This window comes from Ochotona curzoniae, unplaced genomic scaffold, assembly GCF_017591425.1.
Source record: "Ochotona curzoniae isolate NIBS_2020 unplaced genomic scaffold, NIBS_Ocur_1.0 contig_883, whole genome shotgun sequence".
Taxonomy (NCBI): Eukaryota; Metazoa; Chordata; class Mammalia; order Lagomorpha; family Ochotonidae; genus Ochotona; species Ochotona curzoniae.
In genome coordinates, this window is record NW_024466599.1 from 58,441,761 (window position 1) to 58,461,929 (window position 20,169).

The following is a 20,169-nucleotide window of genomic DNA, read 5'->3' on the forward strand; positions in this document are numbered from 1 at the left end:
TATACTGTCTTTTTGCAGCTATTCATGCTGTGTAGCAACCTGTTTTACTGCTTAAACCTGTGTTTGTTCTGTTTCAATTGTGCAGAAGGAAACAGTTCTGGCACCTTTAAAAATCAAAGATCTATCACTCAACAGGAGAACATAGCAACCCTAGGAAAGAGAATTCTGAGAAATAGCAAAAAGCTATAGTGCTTCTAAAACCTTACTGAGTTTATGAATCACCTGGGGATCTTGTAAAAATGTAGATTCTGATTCAATACGTCTTGAGTGGAGTCTAAAACTCCGCATTTCTAACAAGCCGTGGATAATGCTTATCCCTCTGATTCTTGGTGTTTATAGATGAAGGTTTGAGAAATAAAAAATCAGTTCAGAGCATTTTGCATTTGCAGTTGTAGCAACATTAAGCCATTATGGCTACATTTAATCGATAAAAATGACAATAAATTCTGTCCTTCCCATGGTGAGATGGAGCCGACTTCTCTCCTGTTCCAGTCAAGTTGACCACATGAATTGCCTTGGTCAACAGAGAGCAGCAATCTGCCAGATGGTGAGACTTGAAAAGTACTCACACCCTGGGACTTCTCTTTTCCCGCTCTCACAAGCCAGTAATGATCACACAATTGCAACAGAACCAGCTTGCCTGAGGAGGAGATGCCACATGGAGGACACCAGAGATGCCTCAGCCCACAGTGCCAGTCAGGCAGACCCCAGTTCACAGTCTGCCAACTGCCATCCTAGGAGGGAAGCCATCCAGGATCATCTGGTCTCCAGCTAGTTCCCCAGCTGCTGATAAACACTTGAGCAATCAGAGCAGGTTTCCATGCACCTGGCCGTGCAGAGGATGCCTTCCACTGATATACAGACTGATAAAATAGATACAATTTCTATTTTTTCCATAATCACCATTGAGCTTTTGTTATTTTTACTTAGCTCCTAAAACAGAAAGTTAAGAGTGTACAAGTTAAGTACATGATATTTGTGCTTACAATTCTTTTTCCTACTTATCTTCAAAGTACATGGTATAATTGTGTTTTTGCATGATAAAAATTGATATGTCATTATTATAATTTTTGAGCTATTTCTAATTTTTATAATTTATTTTACTATGGTGAATATATTATTTTTTAATAAACATGTTTTTTAAAGCCCATTTTATTTTTTTATTTGAAAGGGGCGGAGAAAGAGTGAAACAGATAAGATTTTTCATTCCTAAGTACCTGGGCAGGGTCAGGCCAAAACCAAGAGACTGGAATTCAAACTGAGTCTCCCACTTGGGTAGCAGGGAGCCAGTTCCTTAAGCCATCACCTGGTTCCTCAACCCTGGGAGGAGTTGCATTTAGTAGGAAAATGAATTGGGAATGTTTGTTGGGACTAGAACTCAGCACCCCAAGAGGCATCTTACACAATTTATAAATGGCAGAACACTTTTCTCCCCAATACAGCATTACACATGTCAAACATCAAGTTGCTGATGTCTCAGATTCTGCTAAAATTCAAGTATATACCTACCTTCTAAAGGTCATAAATCTCCAGCCATCACTTTGTCTAATGTTTAAGATGATGTAAGGCCCAATAATCTAACAGTGATGAGTGGCCAAGAACACAGCCTATTTAGGAATGGTACACTTGCTGTCATCCAGACACTGACGTAGAGTCCTTAGGCACAAAACACTAGTGCTATATGCTTCCTCTGCAGGTAGACTCCTTGTGAGGCATCCTTGTCCAGGGCTGATGATCCTTAACCACCTGCTATCCTCTCAAAACCCATCCATCTCAGCCATACCTTTCCAAAGACACTTGAAATTCCTGTTAATGCCAGTCCCGTGGCCATGCCTACCAAATGCTGATCTTCATTTACATGGGCACTGTTTCTCATGTATTTTAAACTGTTCTTCCTGCTTAAGCAATCTACTTCTTCTCCCCTAGTCTTCCTTGTGGAGAATCTTCACATTTTAACAAGGCTTTGCAATCCTGTATTCCATAAGCTGAATACAGCCTGCAGGATCATTTCTTACTGATAGAGTAGCGTTTCATATATTAGTATTTGAATGCCTTTAATTATAACCTATAGGCTCTAGGTCACAGACCCATCCGTTCCTAACACCCAGCTTCTATCCATATTACCTTTCTGGACTATAAATATTATATTGTGCATCAGCCATGTTCTAATCTTTTTCATTGGGAATGTGCTGCTACTGCAACAACTTTTACTACTGAACACAGTCCACAGCCTCCATGATCTGAAAGTCTGGCTGTTACATCTGCACAGATCTTCAGTGGCTTACTTCTCTCTCCCAGTGTCAGAAACTGTTGTCACATCTTGCCTGTCCTTGCTTCTCTTCTACCTGAGAGCAAGCCATTCTATTGAAAGTACCTTAAATTACTTCTTAGAAAGAGTGCCAATCAAAAGATTGTCAACCTTGAGGCAAAACTACTATTGCCATGCCCTGAATATTTCCTTTAAAAATTTACTTATTTATTTTCAAAGTCAGAATTACAGAGATGGGCAAAGACAGAGAAAGACATCTTTCCTCTGCTGGCTCACTCCCTAGATGGTCACAAGAATTTTTTTTTTCCTTTGCCAGACTGAATGCTGGAGTCAGGAACTTCATCCTGGTCTCCCACAGAGGTGGCATAGGTCCAAACACTTAGGGCATCCTCTACTGCTTTTCTCAGGCCATTAGCGGGGAGCCTGATCAGGAGTGGATGCTGTATCAGGTGACAGCTTTGCTCTCCATGCCTTTATGACAACTTCATGTCCTGAGCATTTCTAATGTAATCTATATCTAGCCCCACACATTTGTTTCCTTTAGAAAGCATAGACCCGGTTGAAAGTCTTCACACTCTGTTTTGGTCTCATTTCTCTTTCATGCCACTCTCTCTCCTTTTTTTTTTTTCCTCCCTATGCTCCACAAACCCAGGGCATTTCTAAAAAATTCATTGTTTGTTCACACATTTTGGCTCGGTTCTGGAATGTCTTTTCCCATTGTGCTAACTCCTCTTACTTTGCTCACAACTCGTCAGCCTGACTCTGCTTAACTAGCTGAAGGCATCTATTCAACCTGCAGCCCAGGCTTACAGCTCTGCCATTGTGTGTGGCTCTTGCTTTGTGACTCTTCTCCTCCTCTCCCGATGCAAGGCGGCAGGAGCTGTTTTTTGTTTTTAACCTAAATCTACATCTCATCAGTTAAACCTCCATCAGACTTAACACTAAATAACAAAAGCAGGAACAGCAACAAAAGTGCATGTTAAACCAACTAAAATGCAGTCTCATAGTGTCTATGAGAAATTAAGAAACAGTCCCTGGGAATGGTATTGGTTTGGGTAAAGAAATAAAGAAACCAAATTGATCAGAATAATTGACCACAGAAGACTCACTGATTATGGATGATGGGGGATAGTTGACATCAAAGAGATTTATAGAAGGAGGCCTAACATAAATGGCATGAATATGTGTGATTTCAATTCCAAAACTTCCGATTTCTCCAAAATTTTGCCCTAAGATGAGACGTGTTTATCAGTGCTCTATTTTATGCTCTCTATATGTGGTCTGTTACAGCTGATCCTTTACCATTAGAGGAAGATATTAGAGGATACTAAAGGCAAGAAAATAATACTTATGTCCGAGGAAGTTTTCATTTTATTTATGACAATATGGGTAACATCTGGAAAATTCTATAAAACAAGGTAATTAAGTGTCAAGGTGGATCAGAGATAGAAGTCACTGCAGAATTCATTTTGTTCCTTGGGCCTGGCGCGGTGGCGCAAGTGGTTAAAGGTCCTCGCCTTGCACGCCCGTGATCCCATATGGGCGCCAGTTCTAATCCCGGCAGCCCCGCTTCCCTTCCAGCTCCCTGCCTGTGGCCTGGGAGAGGACGGCCCAAAGCTTTGGGAACCTGCACCCGCGATAGCATCGGCCCGTTGTGCTCACTTGGGGAGTGAGTCATTGGATGGAAGATCTTCCTCTCTGTCTCTCCTGTCTGTATATCCGCCTTTCCAATGAAAAAATAATAAAAATAAATCTTTAAAAAGAATTCATTTTGTTCCATCATTTGTGACTAGGATCAGGAAGTGATATTTGCTAACACAAAGTAGAAGAATGAAGCTAATTATCTTCCTGATTTCTGATGACCTGACATAAATAAACAAACAAATAATTAAATTCACTGGTTCCTACACCAACGTTTTGCTATAGTACTTAAAAATCTGGATGTGCGCTGGCGCCAGATTGCATAGCACATTAAGCCAGCCTGTGGCACCAGCATCCCATTTGGGTGCTGGTTTGAGTCCCACTACATCACTTCCAGTCTAGCTTCCTGGTCCGACAGAGTGGATCCCTGAGCTCCTGGCTCCTGGCTTCACACTGACACACCTCCAGTCACAGCAGCCGTTTGGGGAGTAAGCCAGGGGATGAAAGACCGTTCTCTTTGTGTGACACTTTCTTTCACTGTGTCTGCATTTTTAAATAAAAATAAAAAAACTTAAAACAAAAATTGAACCTTAAAAAATTTCCTGGTATGGAGATAGCCAATTTAAAACAAAATTTAAAATTAAATGTACCCTCAGACTATAATTAAATATGTGAGTACATTTCCAAAATTGTTTTGACATACTAGTTTAGTTGTTAACACACATCCCAAACATGAGGATACTTCAAAGAATTCGTGGAAAATGGTATTAAAAGATAAATTTCTTGGAGTTGGTAAGGTGCACAGCAAGCTGATTCTGTATATATGGTACCAGCTTCCTATATGGGAAAGGAGGGAGGGAGGGAGAAGATGAGGAAGGGAGGAGAAAAGCAATGAAGGAAGGAAGCAAGCAAGGGAGGGAGGAAAGATAATTTGAAAAAAATAAAAAAAGCCTGGAGGAGATAAAAGGAAAAAGCAATGAAAGTTTTTTGCTAGATGGCAGATCATCTTCTCCCAGGATAACTGAGAAAGAAGTCAGCTGAGAGAGAAGGTAACACCTATGCAGGGGATTATACCAGGTGTACTCGTTGCCAGTTCCTTATTAGGAGCCTGCTCAGTGTTAGCGACTGTGAAAGATGCAGGCTTTGTATTCTATATATTTAAAATCTAATAGGAGAGGAGACATGATTCAGGCAGTTTGTTGTTTTTCTAACTTAGCTGTGCTATCAAGAGTAGATATTTATTTGATATTTCTGTCCTTTTAATTTTTCATTTATAAAATTAGAAAATCAGTCATTGTTGGATATCATTTCTGACATGCAAGAGCACTTAAAAAGATTCTGGAAAATAGAACTCAAGGATTTTTTTGGTGAAAAAGATTGAAATCTATGCATATGGAGTCATAGAAAATGCATGCTGTGATAAAACCAAGCATGTGTTTAAAAAATTTTTGCACAAAATTCATCAAATTTATTTATTTATTTTTATTGAAAAGTCAGATACACAGAGAGGAAGATCTGTCCACTGATTTACTCCCCAAGTGGCCACAATAGCCAGAGCTGAGCCAATCTGAAGCCAGGAGCAAGGAGCGTCTTCTGGGTCACCCAGGTGAGTAGGAGGTTGCAAGGTTTTGGGCTGTCTTTGACCGCTTCCCCAGGCCACAAGCAAGGAGCTGGATGGCAAGTGTAGCTACTGGGATTAGAGCCAGTGCCCATTTGGAATCCTGGTGCATGCAAGGTGAGGATGCCAGGCCCTAAACTTATCTTTCATTCCAAGTTTTCATTGTACTTTTGGAAGTACCCTCATTTTTCAGGGTAAAATTTGGGAAAGTTGTCACAGACTGCTTCTCAAACTATAATGAATTACCAGGGCTGAAATTTAATCGCAGGTTGGATATTTGGCCCTGAGAGAGGCCTGGGATTCTGCATTTCCAAGAAGATTCAAGGGGCTGGATCCAGGACCACACTCATTCAACCATCCATTAAGATAGGTATTCTGAGTTCTATTTCACTGACAAAGGAGTGACATCTGTAAGGTCACATGAAAAAAGCAAGAATTCCAACTGAGATCTTTTTCACTTCTCATCTCCAAGATACATATGGCTTGTCGGAGTCCCACAACACGATCATAAGAAATTACAAGATTGGCAAAGTTCCAATGCCATTCAGAAAACTAAGGGACCACTTTCTTAAGAGATCACAGAGAAGATGTGACATGAGCATTTTAGAATCATTAGAATGAAATATACAAAGATAGACAGGGCATAAAACAATAGCTAAGCTTAACATGCTATGATCAGAGCGTGCCAGTGCACAGAAAATCTGAAGGGCCCATGATGACAGGACAGACTCAGGAAGTTCCATCTTTAAATTTTTCCCCTCCCATAACTCACAACATTCTTGGAGTATGGAGAGTATTTTATACTTTACCCATTATCCAGCCTTATTATGAGAGGAGTATATAGTTTGAGAAGCACAGTGGTCTCCCTTTCTGATTTCATTGCCTGAAGCTGTCTTCTGGGAGAAGTCTCTGAGCTCACCCATAGACTCCACATGCATGTCTCCCAGCTCTCTGTAAAGTGCCAGCTGCATGGCATGGGCTTACAGAAACAACAGAGTTAATTCTCTCCTTTCAAAATTGTGACTCCCACCCTCCCCCAATTCCTCTAAATGTTTCCTTTTAAAGAAAAGCCATGGTTCACTGCTACTGAAAATTAAAGACAACAGCATAAAGATCAAGGTCCAAGCTGGACCTGGCTGTAACAGAACATTAAAATCGCCACTCAAATTTCTCTTGCCTTGAACACTGACAAAGACTACTAACAGAAAGCCAGTCCCCAGAATGCAGGTTCATATTAGACTTTCTGAATTTTCCCCTTTCCATCCACAAACTATTTTGTTGAAAATGAACAAACTGAGGTGGCCATCAGTTGGAATAAAGCAAGAGAGGTAATGACACACCAAAAAGGCTTGCTTATGGCTCTCCCAACTTGCATTGCACATCATAACATGGAGTACCAAGAAAAAGCAGGGGTTTATACTAGGCAAAGGTTAATTAACAAAGCTAAAGAGAGAAAGAATTAATCAATACTCCCTTCTCCAAGCTGTACTTCTGGCCACCCCAGCTCCACCAAGCTTATTCCAGGAGTTTCCCTGTTTAATCTCTTCATAGTTTCAGACTGTGTTTTGGAAACTCAGTCCATATTTGTGTATCCCAGAATCCTTTTCCCCTTGCTGAATCTACAATTTCATGATTCTTGTCCTTCCTGATTCTATGTTGGAGACCTGGTCTTTATTCCCAAAGGTAAGTTAGCAAGGTGGCTTGGTGTAGCATACTTGACACCCAACTATGGAACTACTGCTGTTGCAGTTCAGCAAGACGGGCTCAAGCTCTGACCTCCCACAAAGGCGGAAAATGTCAAGGATATCTCCAAAGCATGTAAAGTAGCTTGCATCAGCAATCCAACACGGAAAGAAGACAGACTTGCCAGCAGAAACCTGTGGTTTGCCTAGAAGAGACCTATCAGGTATACATGCCAGTCGCATAACAACTCGGTGAAGTTAGAGCATCTTACAAGAGAGGTAAAGATGGGAACCAACGCACAGCAGGAAAAAGAAATCTTAGGTGAGTTCCCCGCTCCCTTTTCTTTCCTTTTTAGCATGTTGGACACTCCGAAGCATGAAATTAAAACTTGTGAAAAACAGCTATATCAACTTGCTCTGGTGACTCAAAAGTTATCGTTTCTCGACTCAACTTTGCTGCAACACTTGATTCGTGTTGTTCTTCTTTAACCTAATTTGCATTGATTTAATCAGTGTGGGTACGCTTTAAATACATAATAAATTGGATTCTGCAACTTAGATGACTTAGAATAGCTAAATTTCAATAAAGCTCATCTCAATCTGTTAATGTATACCATTCTGCCAAGGGGTTTAAAACTGTAGATAAGATACAACTTGCCATATTAGAGGTGGGAAAGGCTTAACGATAACATACAGATGAAGTGATTTGCAGGATAATAATGTGAAAGGGAATACTATATATATATGTATGTGTATATATACATATATATAATATTTCTTAATTACAGTCTAGAAGCATCGTTTCAGCTTTGAGTAGCATACTTAGAAGAAAACTCACATATAAATGCAGTGAATTTAATGTGATTCTTTCTTCCTTGCCAACATTCAACTCTGCTGCCTCTCTTACCAGCTCTACAAATCAAGTGACATCCAAAGTAGGACCTCTTTTTGCCCATTTGGCAGCTTCTGTTGCCACCTTGCCAAGCTGCCCGCATTAGGAGGATTTTCTTCCTAGCAGCCATGGGGATTGGGTGGTTTGCACTCACTGTCCTTGCTGAATGGCTGGCCACTGTGTACCCCACCAATGTCCACCCTCCCGTCCACCCCCCAGGCTCAACTCTTTGGCTTTTATGGCTCAATCAGCTACAATGCTGTCCAGAATAATTGCCTTGGCAGGAGGCAAAACTACTTGATGGTCAAGTTGTTTGTCTGTTAAGTGTTCTGCAGCACACTCAGGATGCCAGGGCAAAACCTGTAAGTGCCCAGTCCAAAGTCAGGTAGGAGGCAAGAGTGAAGCAGGGGATATCATCAAGAATGGCAAAGGACAACTGGCACTTTGAAAGAACAGCAAAGGCACCCTGCTACAGCAGTCCTAAGCTCTTTGTACAACCTTGGATAAATTCCTGATGTTTCTTGGCTCAGCTTTGTCATGTGCAAAACCAAATGGGTTCATTTTCTGATGTCTCTTCCAGCCCCTGAGAACATGTGATGTCTAGCTCATGTCATATTGGTGCTCATTCCAATTCAATGATGTATCTCAGTGATGCACGATCAGGTCAAAGCTCAGATGAATGCAAAATGGAATGCTTCATGCGTCTGTTCATACGACTTTTCCTGAAAAGTCCCACCAGTCCTTGGCGACTTTGATCCCCTTGTCTATTCAGTTTGGATGGTACTTAACCAGGTAGTCCCACTTGGGAGCTCTGGTAATCTACCTTCATTACTATCAGCAGATGATGCCCATTCATTTTTGCATTTCTTCCAGGCAGAACTGATAGGAATTCAAAGAGAGGACCTAGAAATGCACATCTCCCCACCACCTGCTTGGGCATCCTTATCATGAGGGTAGGCTTGCCCACATTCCTTTCCAGCAGGTTTATTCAGCCATCTTTGCCAGCTCTGAAGATTTTTTTTTTTTAAGCAGATAGCCAACAGGTCCCTGACAGGAACAGCGCAGACCCCTCTGGACTAGTTGGAACAAGAGGGAAGAGTTCACCTTAAGGACTTCTATCTGTCAGTAAGAGGAAATAATCTGACAAAGGTGTTTCTTCCTACTGGGAGAGGAAGTAACACAATTCAGGAGTCTCAAGGCTGAATAAGGGGTGCATGCACAGCAAGGGGCAGGTCTCCTAATGGTTTAAGCAACCTCTTCCCTGCACATTCTCTAGCACACTCTCCTGGGGTGGGATATACTGCAGAGCCTGGTAATGACCATGAACAACACATGTCAGGGTTAGTCCTTCCCATGTCAGGCAGCAGAATCTTAATTAACCCATCCTATGCACCACAGACACCTACAGGGATGGCTGAAGCCCCCGCAGGGGCTCAGGCAAGTCCTCCTGCACACAGACACCCGTTTCTGCCACACTGGATCTCACACCACCAGGACTGGGATGGCTTCCCAAAATGGGGGTGGGTTTGGAAAGCATCTCCCCATCCACCAAGGAAAAGGGCTGTCTGACCTCAGAGCTCCGGTGCTCACAAGGCGGGTGGGGTGGGGGGAAGCATGGCCAAGCCTAAGTCACAGCCTCCCTGTGTCTTCTCTGAAGATGCCTCTCTAAAGCAAAGGACCAAATGTTGATTTCTCTACAGATTCCTACGTATCTCTTACGCATAGACAGCTTTTAGGAGATGGGGTGGGGGTTGGGGGCTGGGGGTGGGGAAAAGATCCCCAAAAGGGAACTGGAAGAGCACGAAATATTTCAGTTTCCCACTTGGAAATATCCTGCCAGTGCTGATGCTACTCTTACCCTCACCCACTCCTCCCGTGTCTTTTTTTTTTTTCTTTTGAAATATAGACAAAAAAAGCTGCAAGTGTTTTCCATTTCATCAAAGGACACATATTACTTTAGTGGTTCGGTAAAATGTTGGTTTTATGCCCACCCCTTTTCAATCTGCCCATGTCTGAGGTGCACGAAGAGACGCACAATCGCGAGCAGCTTACGACACTCAGTGAGCAGTAGGTGCCTGTGCAAGCTCGCGCCGCACACTGCCTGGTGGAGGGAAGGAGCCGGGCGCCGCTCTCTGCTCCCCGCGCCGCCGCCCGCAAAGCATGAGCGAGCCTGTTCTCTGCAGCTGCCCAGGGCGCGAATGGCCGGCGGTCTCAGCGGAGTGAAAGGTGGCGCCGGTCACTGGTTCTTTCCAATGACGGACATTAACCAGACTGTCAAATCCCGGGGAGTCGCGAGCCCCGAGTTTGGAGTTTTTTCCCCCACCGCGTCACAGTCCGAACTGCAGAGGGAAAGGACGACGGCAGGAAGGCAAAGCCCAGGCTCCGGCACGTAGTTGGGAAACTTGCGGGTCCTAGAAGTCGCCTCCCCGCCTCACCCGCCGCCCTTGCAGCCCGGAGCCGAGCAGCAAAGTGAGACATTGTGCGCCTGCCAGATCCGCCGGCCGCGGACCGGGGCTGCCTCGGAAACACAGAGGGGTCTTCTATCGCCCTGCATATAATTAGCCCGCACACAAAGGGAGCAGCTGAATGGAGGTTGTCACTCTCTGGAAAAGGGTGGGTAAGACACTTTTTAATTAAATTCTTTCCCGAAGATTTTTTTTCCTCCCTTTTCTTTGCTGCAGCATCTAACATGGACCAAATCACCATCTCTTTGATCTTTCCGTTGCTGTGAACTTTCCATGCTGCCAGCTTTCTGCATGCGTTGAGGTGAACGTGTGGTTTTGGGGAGGGGGGGGTCCTTCTTTATTTCCATCTATTTATTTGATTTTTGCCCTTTTCTCCCCCTCCCCCGCTCCCCCTCCTTCGGAATAAAATATGATGTAGATTTCTGACCGAGCGCTTCCAATGGACAGTCTCCAGTCTCTCTGGAAAGATTCTCGCTAATGGATTTCCTGCTGCTTGGTCTCTGTCTATACTGGCTGCTGAGGAGGCCCTCGGGGGTGGTCTTGTGTCTGCTGGGGGCCTGCTTTCAGATGCTGCCCGCCGCCCCCAGCGGGTGTCCGCAGCTGTGCCGGTGCGAGGGGCGGCTGCTGTACTGCGAGGCGCTCAACCTCACCGAGGCGCCCCACAACCTGTCCGGCCTGCTGGGCTTGTCCCTGCGCTACAACAGCCTCTCGGAGCTGCGCGCCGGCCAGTTCACGGGGTTAATGCAGCTCACGTGGCTCTATCTGGATCACAATCACATCTGCTCGGTGCAGGGGGACGCCTTTCAGAAACTGCGCCGAGTTAAGGAACTCACGCTGAGTTCCAACCAGATCACCCAACTGGCCAACACCACCTTCCGGCCCATGCCCAACCTGCGCAGCGTGGACCTCTCCTACAACAAGCTGCAGGCGCTGGCGCCCGACCTCTTCCATGGGCTGCGGAAGCTCACAACACTGCACATGCGGTCCAACGCCATCCAGTTCGTGCCCGTGCGTATTTTCCAGGACTGCCGCAGCCTTAAGTTTCTCGACATCGGATACAATCAGCTCAAGAGCCTGGCGCGCAACTCTTTCGCAGGCTTGTTCAAGCTCACCGAGCTGCACCTGGAGCACAACGACTTAGTCAAGGTGAACTTCGCCCACTTCCCGCGCCTCATCTCCCTGCACTCTCTCTGCCTGAGGAGGAACAAGGTGGCCATTGTGGTCAGCTCGCTGGACTGGGTCTGGAACCTGGAGAAAATGGACCTGTCGGGTAACGAGATCGAGTACATGGAGCCCCATGTGTTCGAGACGGTGCCGCACCTGCAGTCCCTGCAGTTGGACTCCAACCGTCTCACCTACGTCGAACCCCGTATCCTCAACTCGTGGAAGTCGCTTACTAGCATCACTCTGGCCGGGAACCTGTGGGACTGCGGGCGCAACGTGTGCGCCCTGGCCTCGTGGCTCAGCAACTTCCAGGGGCGCTATGACGGCAACTTGCAGTGCGCCAGCCCGGAGTACGCACAGGGCGAGGACGTGCTGGACGCCGTCTACGCCTTCCACTTGTGCGAGGATGGGGCCGAGCCCACCAGCGGCCACCTGCTCTCGGCTGTCACCAACCGCAGTGACCTGGGACCGCCTGCCAGCTCGGCCACCACGCTGGCCGACGGCGAGGAGGGGCAGCGCGATGGCACGCTGGAGCCGGCCACTGTGGCTCTCCCGGGAGCCGGGGAGCATGCCGAGAATGCCGTCCAGATCCACAAGGTGGTCACCGGCACCATGGCCCTCATCTTCTCCTTCCTTATCGTGGTCCTGGTGCTCTACGTGTCCTGGAAGTGTTTCCCAGCCAGCCTCAGGCAGCTCAGACAGTGCTTCGTCACGCAGCGCAGGAAGCAAAAGCAGAAACAGACCATGCATCAGATGGCTGCCATGTCTGCCCAGGAATACTACGTTGATTACAAACCCAACCACATTGAAGGAGCGCTGGTGATCATCAACGAGTACGGCTCCTGCACCTGCCACCAGCAGCCCGCGAGGGAATGCGAGGTGTGAGCTTCCCAGTGGCTGTCAACCCCTGCGCTACCAAATAAGCCTGGGCAGCTGGGCGGGCCGGCAAGAGGAGCAGGCTGGGGTCTCCTAGTTTGTGCTCTGATTTGCACCTTGACTGAAACTGTAAGGGGATCTTTCCCAGAGACTTGATATTTTAGCTTTATTGTGTCTTAAAAAAAAAAAAAAACACAACAAAAATCCCATCCCACAACCTTCTTGGACAGTCTATCTTAAATTTCATATGAGAACTCCTTCCTCCCTTTGAAGATCTGTCCATATTCAGGAATCTGAGAGTGTAAAAAGGTACCAATCATTGATTTTTTTTTGTAAACTAAAATGTTTAAAATAAAATAGCATTTACAGTTTTTACAGACTGGTGTAACCTAAATGAATTGTTACCTGTGTTATAAGGAGAAGCAACAGTTAATGAATTTGCTTGGGGTGGGAGCTGAGGGATGGGTTTGCCTAGAGGCCAAGGGGAAAAGTCAGAAATGCAGGGGACAAAGTAGATTCAGTTTGAAATTTCCAGAAGGGGAAACAAAGCTGATCAGTGTAATGATTCAGGTTAATTGGCCTCTCCAAGAGTAGGGACTGAAAGAGAGGAAATAAAGAAGGAAGGAAGGTCTTTTAGATTGTGGGGGAGGGAACTGCAATCTTAGCACTTTAAAGGAATGGAAGGTGGACCTAAGGACTGAATGGATGGACAAGCTGCCCCAGCCTTTATGGAAGAGATCATTGCAAATGGCATTTTAAAAGGCAGTGCCAGACAGTTTTTCTTATGAACAAGAACCGTTTCTGAACTTAATGTAACCATCTTTCAATCAGCTCAAGAATCTCACCTCCTAATGCCACTAGTTGGCTTAATTGTCCTCTGCCTGTGTCTCTCCAGCCTTAGCCTTTTGGCCCTTGATCCCTCCCACCAATGTTAAAGACAGCCCGGTTAGCTGCGCTCTCCTGGGTCTGGCTGAGGGGAGGGAGGTGGAATACTAAGATTCAGGGTTGGAGCACACTGCTACTGCTGCAGCAAGCTGAGGCTCCCCACTCCTAGTTACTAAGGGAAAAGGAGGAACTTCTCTCCCTCGGAAAAATGCCTTTAGGGACCGGTAGGGCACAGCAGTGGGGGTGGGGGTGGGTAAGAGGAGCATCTTTGATTCTCTGTTCCATATTGGGAATGGGAATAATTTGAGAACCCAGGACGTAAAAGGCTGTTTCTTCCCAGATTGTCCCTTTGTGTAATATTTGTTTTCTGCATGGTTTTTCTTTTTCTTTCTTTTCCTTTTTTAAACTTTTTATGTGTCAGGATTAATGACTGCCCCTTCTCACACCTCAGAGATTTTTGGGTTTGTCACTGAGGTTGTGTGTGTGTGTGTGTGTGTGTGTGTGTGTGTGTGTGTGTGTTTTAATTGAACTTAATTAAAGAGTGATGGAATGGGTAGTGGCAGCTGATGGGTACAGGGAAGGGCGTGTGCATGTAATGGAGGGGTCTTTTTGCCAGCTAACAATTTAAGCAAATGTATGATTGAAATAAACTGTCATAGATGGCAGATGGTGAAACCGAACCAATGTTGCCCACGTCCAGAAGTCTTTCTCTCACTCCTCTAACTGATACTAAAGACTGGCATCTCTCTCTCTCTTGCCTTTTTTATTTCCTGTTTTAAGAGCAAAGTCAAAATAGCAGACAGAGGGATGGGGAGGGGCACACACTTCACCACCCACCCTCCCTGCTCCCTCCTCCAAACTGCAAATGCCTCCAGGGACCAAGCTAAAGAGGCAAGAACTCTCTGAAATGCAGAATGCCATCACCAGGTTTACTTAACCTGAGAATTGTTGCTAGTTTCCCCTTCCACCCAAGGGGAAACCAAACTGCTTCCAAATATGCTTCTAAGAGGCTCTTTCAAGAGAAGTATTTTTGCAAATGTCTTTAAGATGTTAAGGCTCCAGAGAGATCCCCTCTCCCCCCCAGCTTATTCTTCCTAACCATCTTTTGTTTTTAATTAAAACATGGCATGATGACGCAGACTGTGCGCATAACACCCATTCAGACCCTGAATGTTCTAGAAGAGAGGTGCTTTATTTGGTAACTTTGAGGAGGGGGGATTTGGTCTAAGCATGGTCATTTCGGGTTGTCATTCTAAACAAAATATCACTTGAAGGGCAGGATCTGCAGGGACAGGAGTTTCCTCTAAGTCTGTCTATCATTAAGACCCACTAAAGAAACCTCCAGAAGACACACCTTTATGATTTCTACCGGAGGAAAGAAAGCCCTCCCAGGTTGTGGCAATTAAGGGAAGGCTCTGTGGGTTTTACTCACTTAGCTTTCTCACAGGAAGACTTCAGAAATCCAATGCCCAAGCCCGCTCCAGCTTGGTGCATTAAAGGGCTGGGTTGATGTGTTTACAATAAAAGCTTCCAGAAGCAAAGGCTTTGTGGCAAATGTTAGAATTACCAAAATATGGATATTGGAAATGGTACTTTAACCTCCTATCCCAAGGCATTTTTTTCCCCTTTCATTCTTTTTCCAACGTGTCCACGAGAAAAAAAATTCTGCTGCTTTGCTTAATACTACTCTCCCTGACCCATGAAGATCTGAAGTTCTTGTAGATCTAATGAAGCATCGCCGAAGAGAGGAATTGGACTCTGGGAACTGAACAACAAATGATGGCCATGGCAAGCTGTGTGCTTTACTCTGTGAGTGCCTCTGTTTCTGCATTGTGTCTCTCTGTGGGCAAGCAAACATGGTTTCTACAAAACAGGAAAATGCTCACATCATTTCTTGCGCCTGTGCCTCTTCTTCAGCTCCGGAGAATGACAGGGGAGGGGGCAGGCATGAATAAGGGAAACTGGTAGTTTTAACTAAGGTTTTTATGACACTTGCCATCTTTTCTTTCTCAGTTTAATTAATTGTTAAGCTTCAGGAAACTTGCTCTGACCCCTTCCAGCAAAATCTTCTAAGCATTAAAAAGGAAACCAAAATTTTAAAGCTGTAGCTTTTTTATTTTTTCCATTTATTTTTAAAATGTTTTATTTATTTTTCACAGAGGGTGCTAACCTCATTCTGTGCTACTTGCAAAAAATTTAAAGCCACAATTCACAATTCATGTCCCACCCTAGGCACTACAATGGATTAACCCTCTATTGGCAGTATCTTCTCAGCTGATTAAAGCTCACCAATGATCTTAAGGTGTGTGTGTGTGTATGTGTGTGTGTATGCATGGGGGGTGTTTACAAAGAAAAGAGGTCTTTTGAAATGACACTCTCAGACTAGTTTTGGTCCTCTTGGTTTTCTAAATTAAACCAGAGGAAGCTGGTTGAAGGAATTCTGTCCTTTGGTGTAGTTGGAAAAAACAGTCCCTGCAAGCTGTACCCCAACACACCTTGTGTTCCCAAAACTTCAAAGTTACCATCAAAAAGATAAGATCATTCCAGTGAAGGCAAAGGAGCCTTCTGAAACCAATTTTTTTATATTCTACCTAGCTCCTCAAAGCAGAAGAGAACCCTACCGACAGGAAGGCAGACACATATAACCTAGCACCAATGAATGTGTGAAGAGTTTAAAATGCAACAATTTAGTTGAATATAACTATATTTTGAGAGACATTTATGGACAAACGCATACACTCATCTGTTTCTGTTACCTATCTTCATATCTTCATAGCTCTAGGCATATAGAAACACAAACACAAAAGTACAGTTTTCGCCACATACACACATACATAGCCGTGCATACACACACACACACAGGCACATAATCACATTACATAACTGCCCTCCAACGCTAATTATCTTCCTCCATTTTTTTCTATGATAAAACTTTTGTTCAAGGAAAGATTTGAAAGAATCAATTGTAATTAAGCTAGAAAGGACTGATATGACCAATAGTTTCTCTGGACATTAGTTATACGTGGGTACATATTGTAGCCATGGGGTCTTCAGATTATTCATGCTATGGGCAAGTGTATACCTACTGCTTAGTGGTAAGAACCAGCCAATGGCAATGCAATCTTTTGAGAGTTATTTTCTACTTTAGGGTGAAAAATATATTCTACATTTTAAAAAGGTTCTTTCATGCTTCCCGTTGCCCCCTGGGACCCATGAAGACAAAACTATTATGTCTTCTAACTTTGCTCAATTGGAATCATCTCCTGGCCTTCCTAGTTGAAAACAATTTTCTGAATCCCTTTGGTTTTCTGCTTAAAGTGAAGGATATGGCTTTTACCTCCTTCATGTTTAGATAGACATGTCAATGAAGTAGAGAATGGGATTTTGTGACAAGTGTCTTGGCATGGATGTCTATATCCTTACATGTGGAACATGAACTTTGGAGAGGATGAATGTTTTATGCAGAGTCACCCAGCTGGTGAGTAGAAGTGATTGAAATTGGCCTGGTGACCTTTTCACTATACCTTCCTCTTCTATACCTGCAGACAACCTAGGATTAGACTGGGCACAGGTCACAGGTTCAATATATTCTTGTTGAAACCCATGGGGCACAAAGCTCAAATCGAAAATTTTCAGTAATGCTTTTTTTAGCTCTGGTAAATAGCAATTGGTAAGGCAGGACTCTGCCAGTGGAGGCAACTTCCACAGGCTTCCAGGAGCACAAATGATCGGTAAGCATCTAGTCCACCTGTTTACCAGAGAATTTTGGACTCAGAGAGTAAAGTATAGAAATCCATGTAATTGTCAGAGATTTATCTGCATTGCTTTCTTGGTGATTATATAAACTCTGTGTCCAAAGACAGTGGTTTTTAACCAGAGGCAAATTTGCCAGTCAATGAATAGCATTGCCTAAAGGCAATTTTGCAAGAGTGGGAATATAACTACTGGAAATGAATGGGTAAAGACAATGGATACTCTAAACATCCTGGAATGCACAGTATACCTTCAACTTCAAAAAAACTATTTGATCTTAAATTTTGAGAGTGCTAAGATTGAGAAATCCCAGCCCACTGTCAAAAGCACTAGTGCCTTCTTAACCAATATTCACAACCTCTAGCTTTGCACAGAATGGTCTTTAACTTTTGACTCACCAGTCTTCCTATTTCCTGCCCAGGAACTGGAAGTCTAAATTAAACACCCTCAGGTTGGTTGCTAATCGGCAGAAAGACCTGTAGTTAGCATATGCTTCTCAAAGAACATATGGCAAAACATAAATTAACTAGGATAAAACTAGTTAGAACCCTCTGTTGACCCACTTTTTCTTTAGAAATATTTTGTTTAGGAAATATATTTTAAAAACCAAGCCAACACTGGTGATTTAACTAATAAGAAGGCACATGGGAACCTTGATATTCCTTTTAGAATGTCTTCTGGAATCCAAAGAGATTGAGCCCAGTTGCCTGTGCTGTCCCCTTCCACAACATGGTGGGAGTTAACTCCATTTAATAAATCAATGTGCCTAGTGCAATGAGTAGGGTGACATATCTCAATCAGGAAAATTGTCTAGAACCCTCACAGGTGGGATCAGACAACACAGATGACTGAAGGCCAGAAGCAGATGAGAGCCTAAGGTAACTAGAGATTCATGTAAAATAAGGCAATTCACATCTGGTACGTAAGAACATTCTTCAAGACAGATCAAGTGTGTTCCCTGGAAGCAACAAAGCCTATATGTCAAAAATCTTCATCTTGAGACAGACTTGGTGGTGTTCGAACACCATGATTGAATCACTACACTACAATGGATGCTGCCTTTGATTTTGAGGAAGAGCCATCCTTAAGAACCTTCTACTCTTGGTTCTTATTTTAGCATTTTTCTCCACCAAGAAAATGCGAAACAAAAGTAGTATTCAAGCTAGTGTCACTTAACCAGAAAATTTAAATTCCTCTGAATTCCCATTCTCCACACGTTGTGACTCTTCAGGCTTGCCTGCCTATGAATGAGAAAAGGTAGATCAAAACTCACTGAGAGACAGGAGCTACAGATGCTAGGAAACAGGTATGGGTGGGAAAGTGGGGATACCAGCATGTGCAGCAGGAGATGAAGGCAGTCTTGGAAAGGCCCCACACTCACCCACACGAGAGCCCCTCTGCATGGTGGTATGCTAAGAAGTAGAACTGATAACAAAATGTTGGGACATGTTGGCAGCAAAGACGTACAGGAAATTATTTTTGTTCAGAGTTTCTACACTAATACATTATGTTGTGAAAAGATGGCCAGAATTGATTTAATGGACTGAGAGCTTTTTGGAAAATAATGAGGTAAGTGGAGGGAGAGGAAGGGAAACAGGGGGAGGACAGAAAAGGGTAGGGAGAGAAGAGGGCACGGAAGCGAGAGGGGGATAGACAAAGAAAGAAATGGATGGAGGGAGAGAAGGGGAGAAGGTGAGGTAAGGAAGACATGAGGGGAAGAAAAGGAGATAAAATATAAACAGGGGAAAAGAGAAACTTCAGGATGTGTGGTTTATGTTACTCAAGTTGTTTCCTCAATCTTTTTTCCCCGTTCTGAGCTCCCCAGTTGCTTCTTTCTTTCTTCTCAGTGTAACACTGGAAAGTCATTTCCTTCTCTTATCCCTGCCTCATAGGAAACAAAAAATATGTTGCCTGCTGCATGCTGCATCCTCCTTTTCTTCTGTTGAGGTTGGAGAGTGCATCTCAGTCCCAGGTGCACATGAGAATCACTCGGGCACTTCAATAAATTCTCCTGCCTGGGTCCCACCCCAGGAGACTCCCATTTAATTGTTCTGGGGTGGGGCTGTGGTGATGAGATTTATTAGGCTCCTTAGCTGATTCCAAAATTCAGCTAAGGTTTAGAAGTGCTCAGTCCACAGGTCACAGGAATGACAAGCATGTGCAGCTCAGGTCCATCAATGTGACTCCAGCTCTCTAAAATTATAGGTGAGCTGGGCGCTGCAAGGGGTAAAAAGTGAAGAGCACAACCATTCCTGACTCCATCTGGTGGCAAGAGAAAAATGTACAAGTATAATGGTGCTTTATGAATTTGTATGTGAGCGCATCATGGTTAACAATTGCTTACAATGATAATTTTACGTGTTTTCATTCTCTCAACAATCTCATACACAAAAATGATTCAGCTCTGAAGAAGTTAAGGAGTTTGCTCATGGTCATTGGCACTTAGTTCCTCTTCTATACTGTAAGTCCTTCCTTCTCTCCTCCACTTGTTTTCCTTCTCTAATTGGTTGTGTTATTATGAGGCAGATTAGGTTGAAGACACAATAAGCCTTCTAGGAAGAGACCAGGAACACGTGTTAGATACATGCTCTTGTAGCTGCTCTTCCAACTGCAGCCTGGCAGGTGAAGGGCCAGCACTACGGTCTCACCGCTATCTCTTCTGTTCCCTCCCACCCCATGTCTGCTGTCTGCCAGAGAAGCCTCTGTGACAGCCAGGTGACATGCAGATAAATGTGAACTCTTTCCAAATATTCTTGGAATGGAAACATTCCTTTTCCACTCGTCAACTCTTTCCACTGCCATCAACTCTTCCAAACATTTGCCACCAATTCTTCCCAGAATGGGAAGACCTAATCCTAGTCAGACATTGATGGATGAGTGATGATAATTTCATCCAGAGATTATTGCAACTTAAACAAGAGTAT

General features: G+C 44.1%; 2 protein-coding genes across 9 annotated transcripts in view; one reads left to right on the forward strand and one right to left on the reverse strand.

The window, feature by feature from the left end:
* Positions 1–20,169, reverse strand: part of CTNNA2 (catenin alpha 2) — a 1,062,093-nt gene that overhangs the window by 329,423 nt on the left and 712,501 nt on the right. The gene's annotated exons all lie outside the window — the stretch shown is intronic.
* On the forward strand, positions 10,011–12,978 carry LRRTM1 (leucine rich repeat transmembrane neuronal 1). 2 transcript variants are annotated; one of them, XM_040993629.1, is made up of 2 exons: positions 10,011–10,719; positions 10,986–12,978. In XM_040993629.1, exon 2 carries the CDS (start codon positions 11,045–11,047, stop codon positions 12,614–12,616), a length of 1,572 nt encoding a protein of 523 aa, XP_040849563.1. In that variant the 5' UTR covers positions 10,011–10,719; positions 10,986–11,044; the 3' UTR covers positions 12,617–12,978. The 2 variants fall into 2 exon arrangements, with proteins under 2 accessions (XP_040849563.1, XP_040849562.1); XM_040993628.1 differs by having other exon boundaries at positions 10,011–10,715.